The sequence below is a fragment of the Microtus pennsylvanicus genome, chromosome X, assembly GCF_037038515.1.
Source record: "Microtus pennsylvanicus isolate mMicPen1 chromosome X, mMicPen1.hap1, whole genome shotgun sequence".
NCBI lineage: Eukaryota > Metazoa > Chordata > Mammalia > Rodentia > Cricetidae > Microtus > Microtus pennsylvanicus.
In genome coordinates this window covers 44936682-44958036 of record NC_134601.1, presented here as the reverse complement: position 1 = coordinate 44958036, position 21355 = coordinate 44936682, and the positions used below count along the sequence as shown (strand labels likewise).

At 38.8% G+C, this 21355-nt stretch overlaps 1 protein-coding gene across 2 annotated transcripts in view; it reads left to right on the top strand.

Annotated features, from left to right (window-relative positions):
* Ocrl (OCRL inositol polyphosphate-5-phosphatase) overlaps window positions 1-21355 on the top strand; it is a 55016-nt gene that overhangs the window by 7212 nt on the left and 26449 nt on the right. For both annotated transcript variants that reach the window (XM_075957274.1, XM_075957273.1), the window contains exons 4-12: window positions 11188-11298; window positions 11691-11777; window positions 12397-12517; window positions 12604-12765; window positions 13929-14030; window positions 15414-15528; window positions 16998-17114; window positions 17213-17400; window positions 19226-19337. In XM_075957274.1, the coding sequence (XP_075813389.1) occupies window positions 11188-11298; window positions 11691-11777; window positions 12397-12517; window positions 12604-12765; window positions 13929-14030; window positions 15414-15528; window positions 16998-17114; window positions 17213-17400; window positions 19226-19337 (1115 nt within the window). The remainder of the gene's footprint in view (window positions 1-11187; window positions 11299-11690; window positions 11778-12396; window positions 12518-12603; window positions 12766-13928; window positions 14031-15413; window positions 15529-16997; window positions 17115-17212; window positions 17401-19225; window positions 19338-21355) is intronic.

Here is a 21355-nt window from a genome sequence, read left to right as displayed (position 1 = left end):
ATCTGAGCCTGAGAAAACACAGATAGCTGCTAAGAATCTTTAAAAACCTGAAATGTGATCAGCTCTTCTGCTGAGGAGCTTTAAGCCACCTGAAGCTGCAAATTATTGTCACTACCAATCGCATCACCGCTGTGGAACTGATTGATTATAAAGAGCTAGGAAAATGCTTAAACACTTGAGGTTTCCAGATCACGTTTGTGTGTGTGTGTGTTTATGTTAGTACATATGCAGATAAGCATGCAGTGTGTGTGTACATGTACACATCTGTGCATTTGTGTCGAGGCCTTGGGTCAGTAACAATAAGTAGCATTTTTAGGTGTTGTTCACCTTTGTTTTTGAGACAGGGATTCACCAGCTTGGCGTTCCCCAATTAAGCTTGGCTGGTTGGCCAGTAAGCACTAGGAGTTTACCTATTTTTGCTTCCCCAGCACAGATTACAAATATGCTCCACTATTTCGAGCTTTCTTACATAGGTTCTGAAGATCAAACTCAGGTCCTCATGCTTAAATGCCAAACACCTTACTGATAAAGCTATCTACCCAGCCATATTAGCTTTTTGTGTGTGTGTGTGTGTGTGTGTGTGTATTTAAAAGAAAAATATAATTACATTCTTTTCCTTCTTCCCTATCCTTCCCCCAGCCCCTCTAAAGTCCCCTCCTTCCAGTTTCTTCCATGTCCCCCCACTTTCAAATTGATAACTTCATTATTATTATTATTAGTTACATATGTGTGTGCATTCATGTATGCATAAATATATAAATACAACCTGCTAAATAAGTTTCTGTTATTTGTGTGTATATGGCTTCAGAGTATTGAATAACAAATTAGGGGCTCATCCCTGGGTAAGGCTGATTCTTCCTCTCTGGATAGTCATTAGTTGCCTTTTCTTTTGTTGTTATTGTTGTTAGCATACAAAGTAATAGATGTCATCACGGCATTTTCGAACACACTTTGGCTTTATTGATTTTCTTCCCACAGCAGCCTACCTCTTTCCTCCTAAATCCTTTCTTCACCTCATTGGTCCTCCTTCTGCCTGCATGTCACATATATTCTTTGACCCTGTTTTCTTCTCCCCAACATTCCCTTAGGATAAGACCTTTTCCTCCCTCATGATCCCCTTTCCAGACTTCTAGCCCATACCCACCACACAGATGCACCTGGATACATATTAAAATTTAGGCTCTGCGTGTGAGGGAAAACATGCAGTATTTGTTTTTCTGAGTCTGAGACACGTTGTTTAATATCGTCATTGTAATTTGTTACACCTATTTTCCTGCAAAAGTCACGACTCTATTTTTCTTTGTGGCTGAATCTTTTGACTGCTATTATACTGTAGACTTTTCTCCCACCTTCTCTTGATGTTTTTGTGTAAGCTCACGATGTTTTCACCTATTCCTTATATTATGTTGAAAGGCTTAAAGTCCATGAAATTACTTGTTCAAGCATTCTCTTTTCCTCGATTCATCAGAGGGAACATGGTCTTCTTTTCGCTGTTTCTGTGCTTTTATTTTTATCAGTTTGATGCAAATCACTGACTTTCTATGCAAGATGTTCTTTATCATCTAATTGTGCTGTGCTCTGGAGAGGAGAAAATGGGCACTTGATTGCTACTGTGACTACTGTGTGGTTGCTATGGAAAGTGTATCTGACCACACGAATTGAAATCAGATAGTTTGCCTTATCTCTTGCTTGAGTCCTTGGATAAGCAGAACTTGCCATTTAGCTTGAGGCTACAGGTTGGTTGCACATTAATTTTGTTTGGAGATGGTCTCTGCCCTTGGCCCTACTAATTTGTACTGGATGGTTTTCTGGTTTGGGTTTATTATTCTTTTCTTTAATCGTCGAATATGGAAGTCTTAAAGGCTGGTCCTAACATGCTATGTAAAACTAGCTGCTAGTTTCCGTTGCAGGTATCCAAGAGAGAAAGTAACTCAGAATCTGTGTTTTATTTTGACTAGACAAGACAAAAAGCAGCACCAGGTTGGAGATGTAGCTCAGTTGATAGAGTGTTTGCCTAGCATACAAAATGTCCTGGTTCCATCCCAGCACGACATAAACTGGGGATAGTGGCGTCCATCTGTAACCTCAATGATTGAAGTGCAGGAAGGAGGATGAGGAATTCAAGTCTATCCTTGGTTACATAGTGATTCCAAGCTAGCCTGGGCTACATGGAACTCTCCCTGTTTCCAAACCTGAGGTGTTGTTGTTGTTGTTGTTAATAGGGTCAGGGAGAAGTCTCAGTGAGTAAAAGCACTTGCTGTACAAGACTGATGTTCTGAGTTCAACCCCTAGAAAATAGAACCCTTTCTTAATGGGCAAGACTGATTTTGGTGTAAATATGTATTGTTTAGATACCAGTAGTAAACATCTTGAAAACAGTTTTTCTGGTTATAAAGTTAATGCAATTAATTATAATTTGTGATCATCAAAAAGTTTCGAAGTATCAAATTAAACTTTTGGGTAGAATGGAAGAGGTGGCTCAGCAATTAAGAGCCAGTATCTCTCTTGCAGAGGACCCAAGTTCAGTTTCCAGCACCCACTTAAGGTGGCTCACAACTGCCTGTAAGTCCAACTCCAGGGGATCCAATGCCCTCTTCTAGACTCCACAGACACCTGCACTTCCATCTGCACAAACATACACACATAATTAAAACTAAAGTCTTTGAGCATTGCTATATAACCATGAAGTTATACTACAGCTAACATTATATATATATATATATGTATATATATATATATATATATATATCTCCTACTGCTTTAGATTATATTTCCACATAATTAGAATCCTTCTACATAGTTTTTGTGGAGAGAGTTTTAATGATGAGCTTTGACCCCAGAGGTCTGGTGCATGGTAAACATATGCTCTATGACTGAGCTATACCCCTGCTCCTTTATTGACAGTTTTTAATCATGGATTTTTACTTAACACTTTACCATGACATTTTCCCTATGATATTTAAAATCATTTAAAACATACTTTTGTTGTTGTTATTGTTCTTTGTTTGAGAAATAATTCTATCTATTCTAGGCTAGCCTCAAATTCCTTATGTAGTCAAGGATGACATTGATCCTTTCCTCCTCAGTGCTGGAATTAATGCCTTATTCCACCTTGCTGGGTTGTTTAAACACTGTTTCTAATAACCAGTATCTCACCATAGCTATTTTGTCAGTTTTATTAAATTAGTTTATAAAATTAAATCATTTTGCGGGAACACAATGCATCTCTTTATAACTCTTAGTAAAATTTTGTGGTTTCTTTATGTACATCAGATATTTAGGTTAAGAATTTCATTATGATTTGTTGCTGGTGTTGGGGGGGGGTTCTGTTATCTTCTGATTGTTTATCACTAGCATATGAACAACTAATGAATCATGGATATTTTATCTGGCCACTTCACCTAATTTATTTTTAGTATTTTTCTATTTTTTTCCATTTTGGTAGATGGATAACCTTAATTATGTTCAAATAGCTACTCTGCCCCATTTCTCATAGCTATAGCCATTGCTGTGTTTCATGTCTTACTGTACCGATGAGAATTTGGGGATCAATGTTAACTAATGGTGTTAATCCTTGTGTGGGTCTGGGTTTCAGTGAGGATGCCTCAAGTGGCATTTCCCAGTTAAAGACATTCTGGCCTGATTACTTGCTGGTCCTTAAAAAAAAAGTAAGAAACTGCATTTAAACCAGACATGGCATGTGCCAGTAGTCAGAATACTTGGAAGGCTTAAGTAAAATAATCATGAATTCAAGGCTAGGGCTATATAGCAAGTTCAAGACAGAGAAAGCAATTATGGCTTGCAAGTAGTCACTGGGCACACTGCATCAGCAAACTCCCAGCAACAAGTTCTACTTTCCTTGCCTCTAGTCATCTTCCTATGTACAGTCTCTATGTAGAAAAAAAATAAGAGAAAATCAGAAAGGAGTTATAGTACCATATTTAAATTTTTTCAATGTAGATTTCCAATTTTAGTTAAGGAGGATGGGTAAAATTTAAACCCTGGAAGAACTTGAAATACAGGGCCTGCATAGGTTTCAGCCAGAATTGTTCCCAACTATGAGGGTGGGCAAAGTGGACACAAGCTCCTATTGCTAATGGAGAAATTATCTCCAACTGATATCTGCTTTCAAAGAGAAAAAGTAGTTTTCTTCAATGGAGTCTCACTGATTGTATTAACCACACTTAAGGCTAGGCTCCATGTGCAGCAGTAGATAAACAACACAAAATAAACTCAATGGTATCACTATGTTTGGCCTTTTCCTTATATATTATGGTTTCTATTTTTTTATTTTTTTTTATGACTTTTGTGTGTGTGTTGTATGGGTATGTGCTTCTTGTGATTTTTTTCTTTGTTTCTTCTTTTAAAGACATTCTGTTTTTTTGTTGTCTTATTTTCTATTTTGTTTTCTAAAGAGAGAAAGAAAGGTCTGGAATTGGGAAGATTTGGAAATGGGGAGAATCTGGGAGAAATTTGGGTGTTTGATCAGAATATATTGACTGAAAGAAAATTATATGTATTATATTATGTATAAATTATACATATTATACTAATTATATTATAAAGAATTATACTAGTTACCTAGAAAGAAAATAAATAATATTTGATTTTGTAAAGGTGACATTGAGAAATAGAACATGAAATCTACTATTATATGAAAAAAACAAGCTATGTAATATGTCATTGTATTCAGATCTTTCAATAAAATTCTTGCAAACAAGAAAAAAAAACCAGCCTCAGTCACATAGCAAAACTCCGTCACTTACCAAAAAAACCAAACTAACAGCAAAATAAATGTATTTAAGTTTTTGCTGTTCTTTAACATTGTGAATATATACTAAATTTTATTCAATTTTCTCCCTCTTATTCATGGAGATGAATATGATTTCTCCTTTTGGTTTTTTTGTATCTTTATGACCTTTAGATGAACTCTATTATGCTAATTTTTAATTATTACCCTACCTAGTTTACTCATTATTCTATAAATATTTGTTCAGTGCCTTCTGTTTGTCAGACCTGGTTGTAAATCCCACAAAATCATCAGAGCACAGCAGATTGCTTTGGTTTTACCTTCCGTGATTTTTTTGTTGCTAGAGCCACAGAGATACCTATAATTCATGCATGTATTCAATAAATATTTGAGTAATTTTGGGTGCTATGCACTGTGCAAGGCTCTAAAACTACAAGAGAAAGCAACACTCTTGGTAGTTCATGTATTTTAATATAGAAAAGTGACTTTCAGCAGGTTTAGACACTTACATGCTTGTGGATTTGGTAAATAAAAGAAAAATTGGAAAGAATTTACAAGAAGAGTTATTCATTGGTCATTGTAGTTAGGCAAGGAATTTACAAAGAGACATTTAAAACCACATGGTGGCTCACAGCCATCTGTAGTGAGATCTGGTGCCCTCTTTTAGCCAGCAAGCATACATACAGACAGAACACTGTATATATAATAAATAAATAAATCTTAAAAAAATAAATGTTTAAAAAAAAACCAAAGAAACATTTAAATTGGGAACAGAGGGCCTAAGAGACAGGCAACAAATGGAGGAGAGAAAGAGTATTCCAGATCAAGGGCACATGAGACTCTAAATTTAAAAGTACCCTGATGCTTTCTGGGAAATGAAAGGCTAGGGTGCCTAGAATAGGGCTTGAGCACTGAGGCAAGAGAGGCTATGGCCAGATCCAGTGAAATCTTGTAAGCCACAGTGTTGAATCTGTCTTTTTAGATCTTAAAATGAGAAGTTAAGGATTTTATGCTGATATAGCATCATTTGCCTGGAAGCAGAAAGACCACTTAGGAGACTGCTTTGGTTGTATATGCTAGAGAGTATGGTGGTGATAGAAATGGACAGACGTGAGCAGGTTTGATAGATGAATTTAGAGGTAAGATCAAGAAGAATTGGCTTGGGTGTGGGGAGTGGGAGGAAGAAAAGTGTCGAGGATAAATACAGGGTTTCTAACCTGAACTGAGATGATGATGCCCATTTGCACAACTACATTGAAGGTGGAATGAGTTTTCCTTTGAGAAGACTGTTATTTGTTTGAGAATTTTATATAATACGTTTTGATTGTTTTTACCTATTCCTGGGCATGGAGTCGTCCATTGACCTACCAGTAACCACATCCTTAAAGAAAACTGACTCTCCCTCCCCTTGAAGCCACCAGCTGTCCGTAGCTCTTCAGTTAGGAGTAAGGGTTCATTAACCCCTTTCCACTTGATGCTAGAATGTTGATTGACTGATTTTGTGCAGGTGCTGTGCACATACCCACCGCTGCTCTCAGCTCAAGTGCAGTGTGGGTCTGTCATGTCAAGAAGACAGTTTTGTTTCAATCTTCCCCTAAGCCTTGGGAAAGGAGTGTGATATGAAGTCCCATTTGTGGCTGAGCCTGCCACTGACACTTACACTTTGTATTTTGCCAAGCTGTGAGTTTCTTCCTTAACCACTACCCACTGCACAAACTTTTGGATAAAGACTGAGGGCTTTGAGGGCAGGTTGATACTGTGTCTGTTTAGCAGAGTAATAGCAGTAGGCTTACCCTTGGGGCTTTTGAGTGATCCAACCCTGGGTTTGTGGCTGGATTTACAGTTCCAGTGAATGCAGTTTTAACCATGTTTAATTGAGATTTCTTTGGGACACGTGTGAGTGGATGACTAATTGACAGTCAAGCCGAGGCCACTTAGAAGCAAAGTCAAAACCACTAGCATGTGAATGATAATATAAATAATGTGATTATGTCGAGAGCTGTGCTGTTTCACACAGTGCTGTCTGATGCACATGTATTGCATGAATTAGAAGTAAAATTCAAAATTCAGCCATCCATTTCAGTAATCCGTTTTCAAGAGCTCACTAGCCAGATGTGTCCATACTGGACGGTCCAGCTATAGAGCTTGCACAAGATCCCAGAAAATTTGGGACAGTGCTGTATAGAATGAGAAAATAATTTGTGTTAGTTCAAAGAATTCTGTCTGTTTCTTTAAAGTCACATATAGGAGGAGCCACTTCAAAAAGCAGTAACAACTAATATCCATAGTAGACAAACTGGATGAGTACTTTTGTAAATCTGGAATGAGGAGCATCTACCCAAAGAATAGCAGGAAGCATGATTCCTGAGAGGACTGGGGGATGTGTGAGGACAGATTGGGATCATAATAGAAGGGATCTTCTTTGAATGGGGTCGTAAAAGAGATGAGTACAAACAGGTAGGCTTCCATTCTCTGAAGTATAGGTTAAGCAACCTGCTGAGTGGGAGGACATGAGAAGGAGCTGGTCCACAATCTGAGAGTACATGAGAAGATGTGAAGGTTATTCCAGGTAATATTAGGAAACTAGTTAACTGTAGGACACAATTGCTTTCTAGGCTAAAGGTTGGTGATCTAAATTTTATTATGCTAGCAAATCCGAATATATATGTGTCATAGTTCATGTTTCTATTGTTTCAGTGAAACACCATAAGCAAAAAGCAAGTTTTGGAAGGAAAATGGTTTACTTGGCTTATGTTTTCATGTTACTGTTCATCGTTGAAGGAAGTCGGGACAGGAACTCAAACAAGGCAGGAACTTGGAGTCTGCAGAGGCCATGGAGGGGTGTTGCTTGTTCCTCATGGCTTGCTCCCCCTTCAATCACTAATTAAGAAAATGCTCTGCAGGCTTGCCTCCAGTCGGATCTTATGGAGGCATTTTCTCCGTCAATGTTTTCTCCTCAGACGACTGTAGTTCTTTCCAAGTTGACATAGATCTAGCCAGCACAATACATCCGTGTACATGGTGCTTGTTTCCTCTGGTTGCTCTGGTGGAAGTACTGAGAAGGCAATTAGTTGGACTTTTGTGGGTTGGAATATAGCCAAATAGGTGTTGTGGGAGACCAGAGGTAAGGCAATTGTGGATTTTTGCAACAGACTATGGTGATGACATCTGTTTGAGAAAAGGGGAAGTAAAAGGGTTCCATGGATAGAAAGTGAAGGGATTAATGGGCTGAGGTTCTGTGAGGCCCAAAACAATTCCAGTAAAGATAAGCAGGTAAATTGGGAGGAAGAGTAGGTCACAGTGAGACATTTGATTTGGAGTGTGTTAGGTGATGGTGTTTCCATGATGGAAAATATAGGATATTATTGAGAGAGTTACTGTAGGGAGTGAGGAAATGGTGGCTGAGGTGGAATGGGAAGGTCATTGGGTGAAGGAGTTGAAGGTGTTAACTGGGTTTTCTGCACCAGTTTTCAAACAAGGTGGAGGTGAAGTCTTATGTATCAGGCATCGGATCCTGAATTCTGGGTCTTATAGAGAGTGGCGCTCTCACAGAGGAAGAAAGAGAAAGCAGTACAGCCCTCTGGATGAGCCTCAGGAGAGAGCGGGTTCCTGAAAGACATGGAGATGGAGGAGGTGGTATTGGATTGCATCATGTTTAAGCCAGGCATGATAGTACCTGTCTATAGTCTTAGCTACATGAAAAACTGAGGGAGAATCACTTGAGAGCAGGAGATTAAAGCCAGTCTGTGGAGGGGTAACCCACTTGAAAACCAGGCAGTTTGTGTTTGCATCTGATTTTTAATGGAGTTGGATGTTGAAATCCCTTGCAAGTATTTTGCTTAAAACTACCAGTAGAGTCAAATGTAGTGACAGGTACCTAGAATTCTAGCACTTGGGAGCCAAGTCAATGAAAGACCCTGTGTGTTTTTCAAAAGATAAAGTGAATGGCTCCTGAGGCCTAATAACAGAGTTTAACCTCTGTCTTCCACCTGTTTGTGCACATCCGTGTAGGTACACACACATGCACACAAATAAATAAACCTCTGGAATGTAATGCAACTATGATTGAGAACTACCAAGCGATACAAAGACTGTTCAGAGGAAGTGAAAGATACAGGAATATTTGCTGCCCACAGAAGGCTGAGAATTGGGGCAGGGTGGGAGAAAGGAGAAGAGAAGGTTGGGTCATGAAATAATTTGTTATATTTTCTAAGCATTTTGGTAAAAGAGCATTTGGTGATAATTTTCAAACAGTTTCTGGAATCTTTTGGCCATTAAATAGGTCTATTTTATATTTGCTAAATTCTGTTTTTCAAGAATTGTAGGAAAGGGATTAAATGTTCTTGTACTAAATCTGCATCAGATAGAGATTGCTCTGTTTTACCTATTCTGATTGTAACTGACATGAGAAATGGAGGAGTCGGGTCCTGAAGCTTTTCCCAGTAGCTTTAAGGCTGTTCCTAAATGACACTTGTCTACCTGCCTTTGTTCTCCTCTGCGCAGTGCATCCCCCCAGTAAGTATCTTATCTGTGGCCCTCTTGGTTGTCTTTCATTCCTCCATTTTCATCCTTTTTATTCTTCTGACCAGTAATTTTATTTTAAAAACATCACTGAGTCCTATGAAGATGGAAACAAATGAGATTTTAAAAAGAAGACAAAAACAGAACCAAAGGCAAGAACTAGATTACCAACATAAGAAACTAGGATATGAATTCCATTTCTCCTTTCTTTATTATTTATAAGTGTAGAAAAGTCCTCTTCCACAGCTATTTGTTGAATGCCTTCTAGCTCTGAATCTGCTATCATTGCCACCAGGAGAGTGACCAGCTAACTCGGGACTTTGTCCATCCTAATAATCTGAAAAGTCTTGAAGCACATATGGGAAGCCCTTAAGTTTCAGACGACTCTGAAACTGTTGGAAAGCATTGGATGATGTGGATATGTGTCCTGCCTCCTGACTAAGGAATGTGTAGCGTTAGGAACACAGGAAAGCAATATGTGTAATCCTTTAGAATAAGAATATAAACAAATACATAGGCTCCCTGGATCATAAAATCTGAATAGTTGAGTCAGATGGTAATTTTAGGGCACAAGAAAACAGGTGAGAGTATGCTGTACCCTTAAGAAGTCTAAGCCTGAGTCTGGAGAGATAGCTCAGCTGCCCATCCTGAGGACCTGGGTTCAATTCTCAGAATCCTCATGATAACTCGCAACTGTCTGTAACTCCAGTTCTAGAGGGACACACTGCCTCTTCTGACCTGCAAGGGTCAGACACATAACACAGACATACATGTAAGCAGAAATACTCATACATATAAAATAAAAATAATAGTTTTAATAATTAAAGAACTCTGAGACCTTTGTAAATTTACTTTTTTTTTTTTGGTTTTTCAAGAGAGGGTTTCTCTGTAGCTTTGGATCCTGTCCTGGAACTAGCTCTTATAGACCAAGCTGGCCTTGAACTCAAAGAGATCTGCCAAGTGCTGGGATTAAAGGAGTGTGCCACCACAGCCCGGCTGTAAATTTACTTTTTAAGTATTACTGTTCGTAATGTTTAGAGATGTTTTGCATGCATGTATGTATTGCACCATGTGCATATTTGGTGCCTGCAGAGACTAGAAAAGGACATTGGATCCCCTAGAACTGAAGTTACTGAAGGTTGTGGTTTAACATGTGGGTGTTGGGAATTGAACCCAAGTCATCAGCAAGAGCATCAAATGCCCTCAACTGCTGAGCCGTCTCTACAGCCCCAGTAAATTTGCTTCAAATTCTACTCTTTCTCAAATGGTTCTTCTTAACCAACCCACTCTTGGAGTAGATCTTTATATTGCATTTGCAAGATTATTCAAAATCCTCATTTTTACTTGAGGTATTTTTCACTTGTGTTAGAGGTATAAGTACATCTTTCCAGAACACTTTAAATCAGTCCCGCTATTTTTAAGTTAGCTTGTAAATTGAATTTACTCTGAACCTAACCATGTTACTTCCTATATTACCTTCATGCTTTAGAATACTTTATGAGCTGGACTTGAAATGGTGGGGATTTCCAATGTGGAGAGAGGAAGAGGATGATTGATGAGTTTATTATCTTTTGCTAGAACTTAGAAATCCCTACACTGACATCTGAGAGATCAGGACATAGGAAGCTATGAGTTAGCTTATTATAATCTTGAGTGTCTGTTGCTAGATCAGTCTGCTTATTGACACAGTCCATGAGCACTGTGCATACTGTGAGTACTTCCCATAGGGTTTCCTCTCTGTTTCAGCCCCTCAACCACTGCAATACCGAGCCCTTGCTCTTGGATGTACACTCCTTATTGAAGGTCTAGAATATTTGTAATCTGGACCTCCTACTGACCAAAAAATTTCAGAATACTGTCTCAATAAAGCAGTGTATCACACATCTAGGTATCTGTGGATTTAATTCTTTTTAAAGGTGGCTGCAAAATTCGGGTGCAAGGAGACTGGACCAGAGAACGCCACTTTGAAATTCCTGATGAAGAGCTCTGCTTAAAGTTCCTCTCAGAAGTCTTTGCAGCACAGGAAGGTAACTCAAGACTCAGCAAGTTTCTTTCCACTATTTCAGTGGGAGTAAAATACTGATGTGCTGATTCAGAGTAACGGAGCCTTTAACAAAGCCCCCTGCCCCTTGAGCCCTGTTGGCTGATTTTTTTTTCTCCAGGAATGAACCCAGGATAGATTAAGGAACAAGTCTACCCAGCTCTAAAAAGAAAGTTGATGGCATGGCATGCAGTTCCCTGCAGCCTGTAATCCCCCTCCTTTTGCCCCCAAGATGACTCAGAGGTGTCGGTATTTCCTTAGTCTCTTCCATTCCATTCCAGAATTGTGCTGACCATGTATTTACTCGGGGAGTTTAAATAAATGAGTAGCTTTGCGTTTGTAGTTTCCCAGTTTCTGACCTAAATCTTGTCTTTCCAGCTCAGTCACAGCTTCTTGTTCCAGAACAGAAAGAATCATCTAGCTGGTATCAGAAATTAGACACTAAGGATAAACCTACTTATTCAGGTATTAGACTCTTTTATCTCTGGTTGCTATGATCATTTTAGAGTCGATAGATTGTATTAGTTCAGATTTATTGGTTGTATAGAGTGGTTTTATTAAACCCATGACCATGGACCAATGTTTCACTCTATGGTATACTAGCTCTTTACAGGCCAACTGGAAAAAAAGGTTAAAAAGTACAAACTCCACAGCCAGACAGCCTAGGTTTGAATATCAAGTCAGTAAAATACCGACATGAAGCTTACAGATTATGTCATCATGTTTGAGTGACTCAAAAACCCTGAACTTCTGTTTCCTTCTCTACAGTGTGGGAAGAGTTTTCATTAAAAATACTTTATGAGGTTATTGTAATGTAAGAAAGACAAACGATATATAATCCCTTCTGTAAATGTCAGCTTACATTATTCAAAATCCAGATCAGTATAAATTTTCTATCATTACAGTTAGCATATCAGTGCTTCTTGGATGAATACGAGTCTTATCATAATTTAAGTGATTACGACCACTGTGGTGCCCTTCTGTTTAGCAACATTGCTGATGTTGCGCATAAAAGCCTTGTCTATCCTGGCTATGTTGAGGATCTCTGTTTCTTCACTTTCACTTTGAATCTTGTATCCTTCAGGACTGCTTGGATTTGAGGATAATTTTTCATCTATGAATTTAGATAAAACAATGAACACACCAAACTACCCCACAGCGATTCATCGGGAACCACCCCCTCCACCTGCTTCAGTAAACAGAATGTAAGTCCTGTGTCACAGCATACTTCCCCCTATAATAGGCTTGTATGTTAGCCTGTTTTACTTTTGAATCCTGCTTGATGTGCTAGGCCTCTACGTGAAAAGGAAACTTCAAACAAAGAACAGCCCAAAGTGACCAACACCATGCGGAAGCTATTTGTACCAAATACCCAGTCTGGGCAGCGAGAGGGTCTCATCAAACATCTCCTTGCAAAGCGAGAAAAAGACTATGTCAACCTCCAGTCTTTCAGGTTTGTCTGTCTTCTACTCGCTGAGTCTAAAACTTTAGGTATAACAGTCTTTTTATTTGTAAAAATATTAGCTTCATTAAGAATCAAAGCATGCTATAAGGCAATGTTCATCTGACTCAGACTTCTGTCTCTGCTGGCCAAAAACATATATATCTAAGATCAAGCAATACTTTTAATTTCCTAACTGCTAATAATACCATGTCTACTAATATTTCTACCCACACTTAGAGGAACAAATCAAACTCACATATAATAGAAAATTGTCCTCTCACGCCTTCTATGAACAAGTATGTGTCTCATCTGGCCTACTGAATCTTTGTCCAGCCAGTACTGGAAAACTAAAGTCCACCATTACTGCCATGTATTTACTGCTTTGATAAATTAACTAAAGTTTCACCCAGTCATCTTGATTGGAAGATCTATCCTGAATCCTTTCCTATTAGTTTTCATCTCACCTTGGCTCATTAACATCTCATTTTCTGGACCCTGGTATATGTGGTATAAAGGAGAGGTGATGGGGTATGGCATGTATCCTCAGTGTGCTATTCATGGGCAGAATATGCCTTTCTAATCCAAGACTCCAGTCCCGTCTTCTAGCCTAACATGCGTCATTTCCTCAAATCCAGTCACAACTGCAGTTCCTCCTATTCTATACAGCACTTATATGTGAACAATTAGGACAGTCATGAGTCATCCCTTCTGCCTTTCTGCTTAGTGTACTATCTGCCTCATCAAAATTTTCCAAAGAGTTATCCTCATGATCCTCAAGAAGGGAGGTTTTTTTCAGTTTAGCTATAGCTCCTTACAGAACAGTTGTCCTTATTTGCCTGTCTCCAGTGCAAAAACAGCTCTTTCCATTCTAACCTAAAGCTCTCCCTTAATGAATGTGGATAAAGTTTGAGTGGACATTTGTCAAGAGATTTAAGTGTGTCTGTTTAAAATACAGACCTAGCTCCTTTTTGGTGATTCACTTGATGTAAAATGTAGAGAAAATAAACCCAGGGCTTTGTATTCTATGAGCAAAATTTTTCTTATGTAGCTGGCAAAACACTTTGAAGCGTTATGTTGATCAATATACCCTTTCATAGAAATGTTAAAAGTAGTCTTATGTTTGTTAATGCTTTATCTTTGTTTTCAAATTAATTTTTGTTGTACTGTATTAGATTTTTTGTTGGAACTTGGAATGTGAATGGCCAGTCTCCAGATAGCAGCTTAGAACCTTGGCTGAACTGTGATCCAAATCCTCCTGATATTTACTGCATTGGGTAAAGACCACTTCTGGACCTTCCTTTTCCTCTATTTGGTATTAATGTAACATGGCTTTGGCCTCTCTCTCACCTTTGTTTGTGTATGTGTTTGTGTATGTAATGTGTTAGCATTACATTGGGTGTCTCCCACGATCGGTCTCCATCTCACCTTCTTTGCATTTTTTTATTCTTTAACCATTTCATTCTTATATATAATAAATTTTAGTTGTTTCCACCCCTATGACCTTCTCTCTCTCCTGCTGAAACCTTTCTTCCCATCCAGTCTACCTCCTACATCCATGTCTTCTTTATATACATGACCCATTGTGTTTAATTGGAGTTTCTCGTGTGAACATGAATGGGAGGTTTTTTACTGGAGCATGAGCAACTTATCAGTGGCTATACCCCAAAAGAAAGTGACAGCCTTTCCACCAGCAACCATTAACTACCCATTGTCCCTCAGGGAGGGGTAGAGCCTCATGGGCCCCTCCCCTATCCATGATGAAATGTTGATGGGTCCAATTTGCAAAGGTTTTATGCAGACAACCACAACTGGAGTGAGTTCAAGGGGAGCAATGATTATGTCATCAGGAAGACGTCCTTTTGCTGTACATGTCACCGTCTTCTGGCTCTTACATTCTTTCCATACCCTCTTCCACATGTTCCCTGAGCCTTGCAATGTGTGATGTAGCTGCCCCACGGTGACAGGGCCCTCCACCATCACTAATTCTCAGCATTTTGGCCAATTACAAGTTCCTGCATTAACTGCCACCCACTTCTATGTTAAAGCCTACCTTATATCTACCTTATTTTTTGAGAGACTCTCCACTGAACCAGGAGCTTGCCTCGAGAACCTCCTGTCTCTTTCTCCCCAGTGCTGGGATTGCAGGTATATGCTACACCCCCAGCTTTGTTTTCCATGGATGCTGAGGACTGACCTCATGTCCTCACACTTGGACAGCAAGCACTTTATTGGCGGAGCCGTTTCCCCAGCCTTCATCTTCCTATTTTTTCTAAAACTCGTTTGGTTAAAAACTTGATGTGAACTATATGTGAGGGTTAATTTGTGGGTCAAAAGAAAGCATGAATGAAACCCATAGGAAATTGCTCATCATAGAAACAGATGAAATCAATTCTCACAGTGATTATTCAAAGGTTGTAAAAGAAAAGTTTCACTACTATCCCTATGAGAGTTTTGATTGTTATTGTTTGGTTTTAGTATAACCTATGAATATAGTGGTGGGGATTCTTTAAAAAAAAACTACATGTCTTTTATAAAATTTATCTTGCATTCTTTTTTTCCCTTTACTCTAATGTCTCAGAAAATGGAAAAGGAGGCAGTCACTAAGTTATGGGCTGTGTATACCATAGCTATAGCCTCTGCCCCCATTTTTCCCTCAGATTCCAAGAGCTGGATTTGAGCACAGAAGCCTTTTTCTACTTTGAGTCTGTAAAAGAGCAAGAATGGTCCATGGCCGTGGAAAGGGGTCTGCCTTCAAAGGCCAAGTATAAAAAAGTAAGCTACACTGGATTATCTCTTTCAGTCTATAACTAAGTAGACCTCACTGGGAGTTAGTCCATTAGCTGAACCTCTTTCAAAAAGCTTGTTAAATAATTGAATTCTTCCTCAGATGAAATACTGTGCTATAGGAGCCTAATCTACCATAGTTTCTTCTGGGGGGAGCATAAGTTTTCTGTTCATAATTTTTTATCACTTGGGTAGCCTTTAGAAGAAAACAGTTTACTGTTTTTGCATTAATAATTAAGTCAAAATAATTACATATAAGCTAATTGATCTGTCTGTGCAATAAAAGTACAACTGTCTTCCAACATGGCCAAAATAAAATGCCTACCAGAAAAGCAGATTGAAGCTTATGGGGTACATAAAGTGTGCTTTAGATTCAGAACAAGAACAGCAGTGTTGTGGTATTTAAACAAATTCTAGACTTCTTTGTAGGTGAAGAATAAAGTTGAGGGGCTGAAGAGATGGCTCAACAGTTAAGAGCACTGGCTGCTCTTCCAGAAGACCTGGGTTCAATCCCCAGCATTGACATGGCAGCAAACAACTTTCTCTAACTCCAAGATCTGACACCCTCACACAGACACACATTCAGGCAAAGCACGAATGCACATAAAATAAAAATAAATAGTTTTTAAAAGGTGTATGCAACAACACTCAGCTATTTGTTAAATAATAATAACAATAAAGTTGACTTTAGCAAGGTAGTCAAGTTTGTTCGTCTTTAGAAGATATTTGGTATAGGCATTTAGCTACTAGGAGAAATATTTTCATTTCAAGGCGACAATCCTAATCTCAGAAGGAGTAATCTAATGTTCTTCTTTGCTTTTGAACAGTTTATGTAGGTGGCATAAATCGTGAAGATATTACAGCTCTCTGGCTCATTTAGACTAAAAATAATCAAAATTCAAAGGATCACTGTTTGTAGATTTAAATATCTTAGACAACATGAAATCAGAGTCTAGGAAGGAGAAGGAAGAACTTGCTGGGATAATGGCTTGTTTTTTACTATTTGAATTTTTAATGTACTGTCAGTAGGGTACAAAGTGGTTTACAAAGAGAGCTAAAACTGAGCATGTGAGTTAGTGATAGAGTGCCTGCCTGCATAGCATGCTCAGGGTTCTTCATTTGATCCTCAGCACTGACAAATAGAAACACACAGGGGTGGGGGGACAGAGAGCAGAGAGCAGAGAGAGAGAGAGAGAGAGAGAGAGAGAGAGAGAGAGAGAGAGAGAGAGAGAGAGAGAGTTCTACATTATTTTCTACATAATCTTTTGTTAGTCAAATTGAGACTAGAGCTTCCACAGAGAACCTTAGTTTCCAATTTATGGGGTCCAATAGGAAATTAGAGGATGCAGATACAGATGTGGACATCAGTAATCACTTTGTTGGTCATTCTAAGAAGGTAGCTATGTAGCAGAAAGTGATACTCACATTAGCTGTTTGTAACTCCCTGAAACTCATAGGTGCAACTAGTCCGCCTTGTGGGGATGATGCTTCTTATATTTGCCAGAAAAGATCAGTGTCGGTATATACGTGATATTGCTACAGAAACTGTGGGAACTGGAATCATGGGGAAAATGGTGAGTTACTTTGGCAATTAATTTGATTATTGTTGATATCTATGTGAAATTTGGTTGCACCCCGTGTTTCCTAACTTTATAATTGCCTTTGCTACCAGGGAAACAAAGGAGGAGTCGCTGTGAGGTTTGTATTTCATAACACCACCTTCTGCATCGTCAATTCCCACCTGGCTGCCCATGTGGAAGAGTTTGAAAGAAGGAATCAGGATTATAAGGACATATGTGCAAGAATGAGTTTTACAGTCCCCAATCAGGCTCTCCCACAGCTGAACATCATGAAACATGAGTAAGTGGCCTCTCCATGGCCTTTGCGTGGAGATGTAGCAGTAGTTAGATAGGGTGAGAAGCTATGGAGCTGTGAAAAGGGAGGGATTACCATTTGGGGATTTGGACCACAAAGAAGAGAATATGTTATTTAGAACTAGATTCACTGAGGCAGAGAAATTAGATTTGGCATTAGGGGGAGAAAGGTTTGTATTAGTGTAACTTCTAAAATAATGCTGAAGGAGTCTACACATTAGTGTCATTTTAAATAATGAAATAGAAATGGTCACTGTAAGTGTGATAATAAAAGATAAAATGAATAAACATGGTTTAAAATCCTTTACTTACCTCCTCTTCTCCCCAGCCAGTCCCTCTCTCCATAGGAGACTGTATTTAACATTTGAATGTAGACCTTTCTAGATGTGCACTGTCTAATATGATAGCCAGCATCTGGCTGTTGGTATTTGAAAGTCATTCGTCAAACTGAAAGGTCTGTGAGCAAAAGCTATATTGGATTTTGAAGATTGCTTGGGGGAAATGTGGGATACCTTAATTTGCAAAATATTAATCACATCTTAATGATTTGGGTGTATTAAGTTAAATAAAAGTTGTTATTTTTACTTTTATATTTTAAGTGCAGCTACTAGAGAAAATATAAGGATATGGAGGCATGCATCATTTCATCCAACAGTCTCTTCTAGACTCTTCTCCATACATGTACAGACACACATACTTGTTGTATGAGAAAATTGCCCTATTCATCTTTCCAACGTTGTGTCTGCAGATCTACATTATTCTTCTTAACGGTTGTGATTATTAAAAATGGGTGGCAGGGATAGGTCTGCGAAGACGGGGATTTCATAAGGACAGGAGCGGAAGTCCATTGAGGAATGGGTTAGGTGGTGTAGCAAAGAATCAGCTGTGGAGAAATTCTTTGAAACTCTGAGACGGTGATTTGGAAGGAATAGCGCAAGGCGGGAACTGTAGTAAATCAAAAGATAATTTAGGATTATGAGAAGCAGTGGATATTAGGGGAATTAAGGAAGGAACAGGGCAAGGTGGTAATATTGGAATATGTCCTTACTGTCTCAACAGTTGGGGGAATATAGAATTGGGTTTCACAACGACAAAGTCAAGGCCTTGAAATTTATGTTCATGAAGCCCCCAGAAATTCCATAAATTTAATCCTAAGAGTCCAAACTTTCCTGTTGCCTTTGAGAACTTGAGGTGACTCAAAAGGGACCCATTTTGATGTGGTAATTTCAGGGTCTTGGCACATCTCAAGTCCTGGTGCTGTGGTTGAGAAGTAAGGTGCCAGTATCCTTCTTTGGGGGAACTTGAACTTCAGATCTGAAACAGATTTTGTCAGGTTGACTACACTGGAGGGTCGGGCTCAATTTTCCTAGTGGGCTGTCAGTCCTTCCCACCATCCAAACCGTGACAGAGCACCTACAGAACCTCAGGGCTCTGGGAGGCAAAAAGCATTAAGATTCTCTTTGCCTAGAGACCTGGCAGGCGGCCAGACAAAATTTTGAAGCTAATCCAGCAAATAAACTGCATGCTTCTCAGTCCATTAACTCCTTGGCTTCCAAATCCCATATGTATACTATATGGCCCCACTTTCATTCAGTTTTATGTGGCGTGCCTATTTTCCCAGCTATTTTATAGTCTATTGGCTTTCTCCGGGATTGGCAGTACTTGCCCCTAAAGAATTGATGGCAGCTTTAAACCCCTTGTCAGCGATAAATAGATCCTTATAAGTAGTCTACCCATTTTCTTCTCTCAGTTCTCCTCTGATTGACTTTAATGTTAATTAGTGCTATTCTAATCTATTTCTTGGTCTTCAGTGTTGTCATTTGGTTGGGAGACTTGAACTACAGACTTTGCATGCCTGACGCCAATGAGGTGAAAAGTCTTATTAATAAAAATGACCTTCAGAAGCTCTTGAAATTCGACCAGGTAAGTGAAGTTTCAATGGCAGAGATGGTGAGGATTATGAGATAGACATGGCAGGCATGGCTTATGCTGGGAAGAGATGCAAGTTTTACTATCTTGCAAGACATTGTACCTGGAGATATATAGATTTGGAGTGCCTTGATTAAGTACTAAGATTCAAGGGAGATAATGTTGGTGACAAAAAGCCAATGTAAAATTCATTTAGTAAGTCATTATCAGGCAGAGATTTTGGAGATTTGTCTATATTGGCTACAGAATACATGAGGTTAGTTGGAGAATACTTCCTAGAGGAGAATGGCCTTCTGCTGTGTTAATGTGGTTTAGCAGATGGAATGGGGAAAATTGTTCTGTGATTATTTGGCAGACTGAGCAACAGCTTGGAGATCAAACAGAGGGGCAGGCCCTATGAAAGAGATTGGGAAGCTAATAAAAAAAGGTTTTTGGGGGATGACCAGCATAAGCTATAGTCAAATAGGAACTGGTTGATAAGTTGGTGATGACTGATATTTAGCTGTTGATGTTAAAACCAGTGGAAGGGGCTGAGAAGGTAGCTCAGTGGATAAAGTGTTTGTTCTACAAGGATCTGTACTTGAGTTAGGATCCTCAGCACCCATGTAAATGCCAGGCACAGTAGCATGCATCTGTAATCCCCGTTCTGAGGGAGACAGGTGTATATCCCAAGGGCTTACTGGTCAGTCAGCCTAGTCCAAACAGTGAGCTCCTGGTTCAGTGAGAGAGCCTGGTCTCAAAATATAAGGTAGAGAAGTGATTGAAGAAAGCATCCTGATAGCACCCTCTGACTTCTGCACATCCCTACATGGACGCCTACCCACATATAAACAAACAAGAACAACCAAAGTACTTGTGGGGAAATTATTGATTATGGAGCGCTCAGACAAAACATGATATTCAGTAAACCAGTCTGTGACTATAAGCCTCTGTGTTGGTGTGTAAAGCTGGTAAATGAGTTGAATTTTTATTTTTATACATCCTTTTTTTATTTTTGTGCTTGAGCATAACTATAAAGCCTGTCCTAGCCTGGAACTAGTTGTATAGCCTAGGGCTGACCTTGAACTTGCGCTTCTTCTACCTCTGCTTCCTAAGTGCTGCTGTTACAGACATAGGCCAAAACACCTTGATCATAAGAATAATTTTTTTGGAATATAGGTAGTGATCCATGAAAATGAATATTCCTTCATGTCATTTCATATTTGATTAGTACATATTAATTGTACACAGTCATTGTGTTTCTTTGATGTATCAGCATGTAGAGTTGGAGTAGAGTAATCAAATCCAGCCTCTGGGATCTGGGGATGTAGCTCAGTGGTCAAACACTTGCATAATCTATGTTAGGCTGTGAGGACAATCTAGAGCACCATAAAAATCACCTCGTTATTTTTATATGACCTCTCCTCACATTCCACTTTCTGATTATCACTATTCTACATTCAGGCTGACTTCTTTTGGCTTTCATGCCTGAGAGCTAAATTGTAACATTTGTCTTTCTGTGTCAGATTTATTTCATTTAACAATAATTACGTCTAGCTCATCCATTTTGCTGCAAATGACAGTGCTTCATTGATTATGACTGAATAATATATGTGTGTCACATTTTCTTTATCTAGTCTGTATTCACAGGCACTTTTCTTGGTTCCTTATTTTTGGCTATATAACTAATGCCACAGTAAACATATGTGAACACTTATCTCTTTGGTATGCTGGTTTTACTTTCTTATTATGTACCCAGCACATCGTGGTACAGGAGTGAAAGTAAATGCTTCTTAATGAGAAAAGACAAAGTTTTAACTTGATTCAAATGTCTTTAAATCCCTATGAGAGCCTTTTGACCTTTAGACACAGTAAAAATTCAAGTGTTGTGCAGTACAATAGTTTTTATAGTGAGTCTTCCTTAGCTATCTGCCTTTACACTGAAGTTGAATTGCTAATTTGTATTCCTTCCTCTTTCTTGCTTCTAGAAAGGGTACAGTTGGGATAATTGCTGAATCTTGTGTAACTTTGGT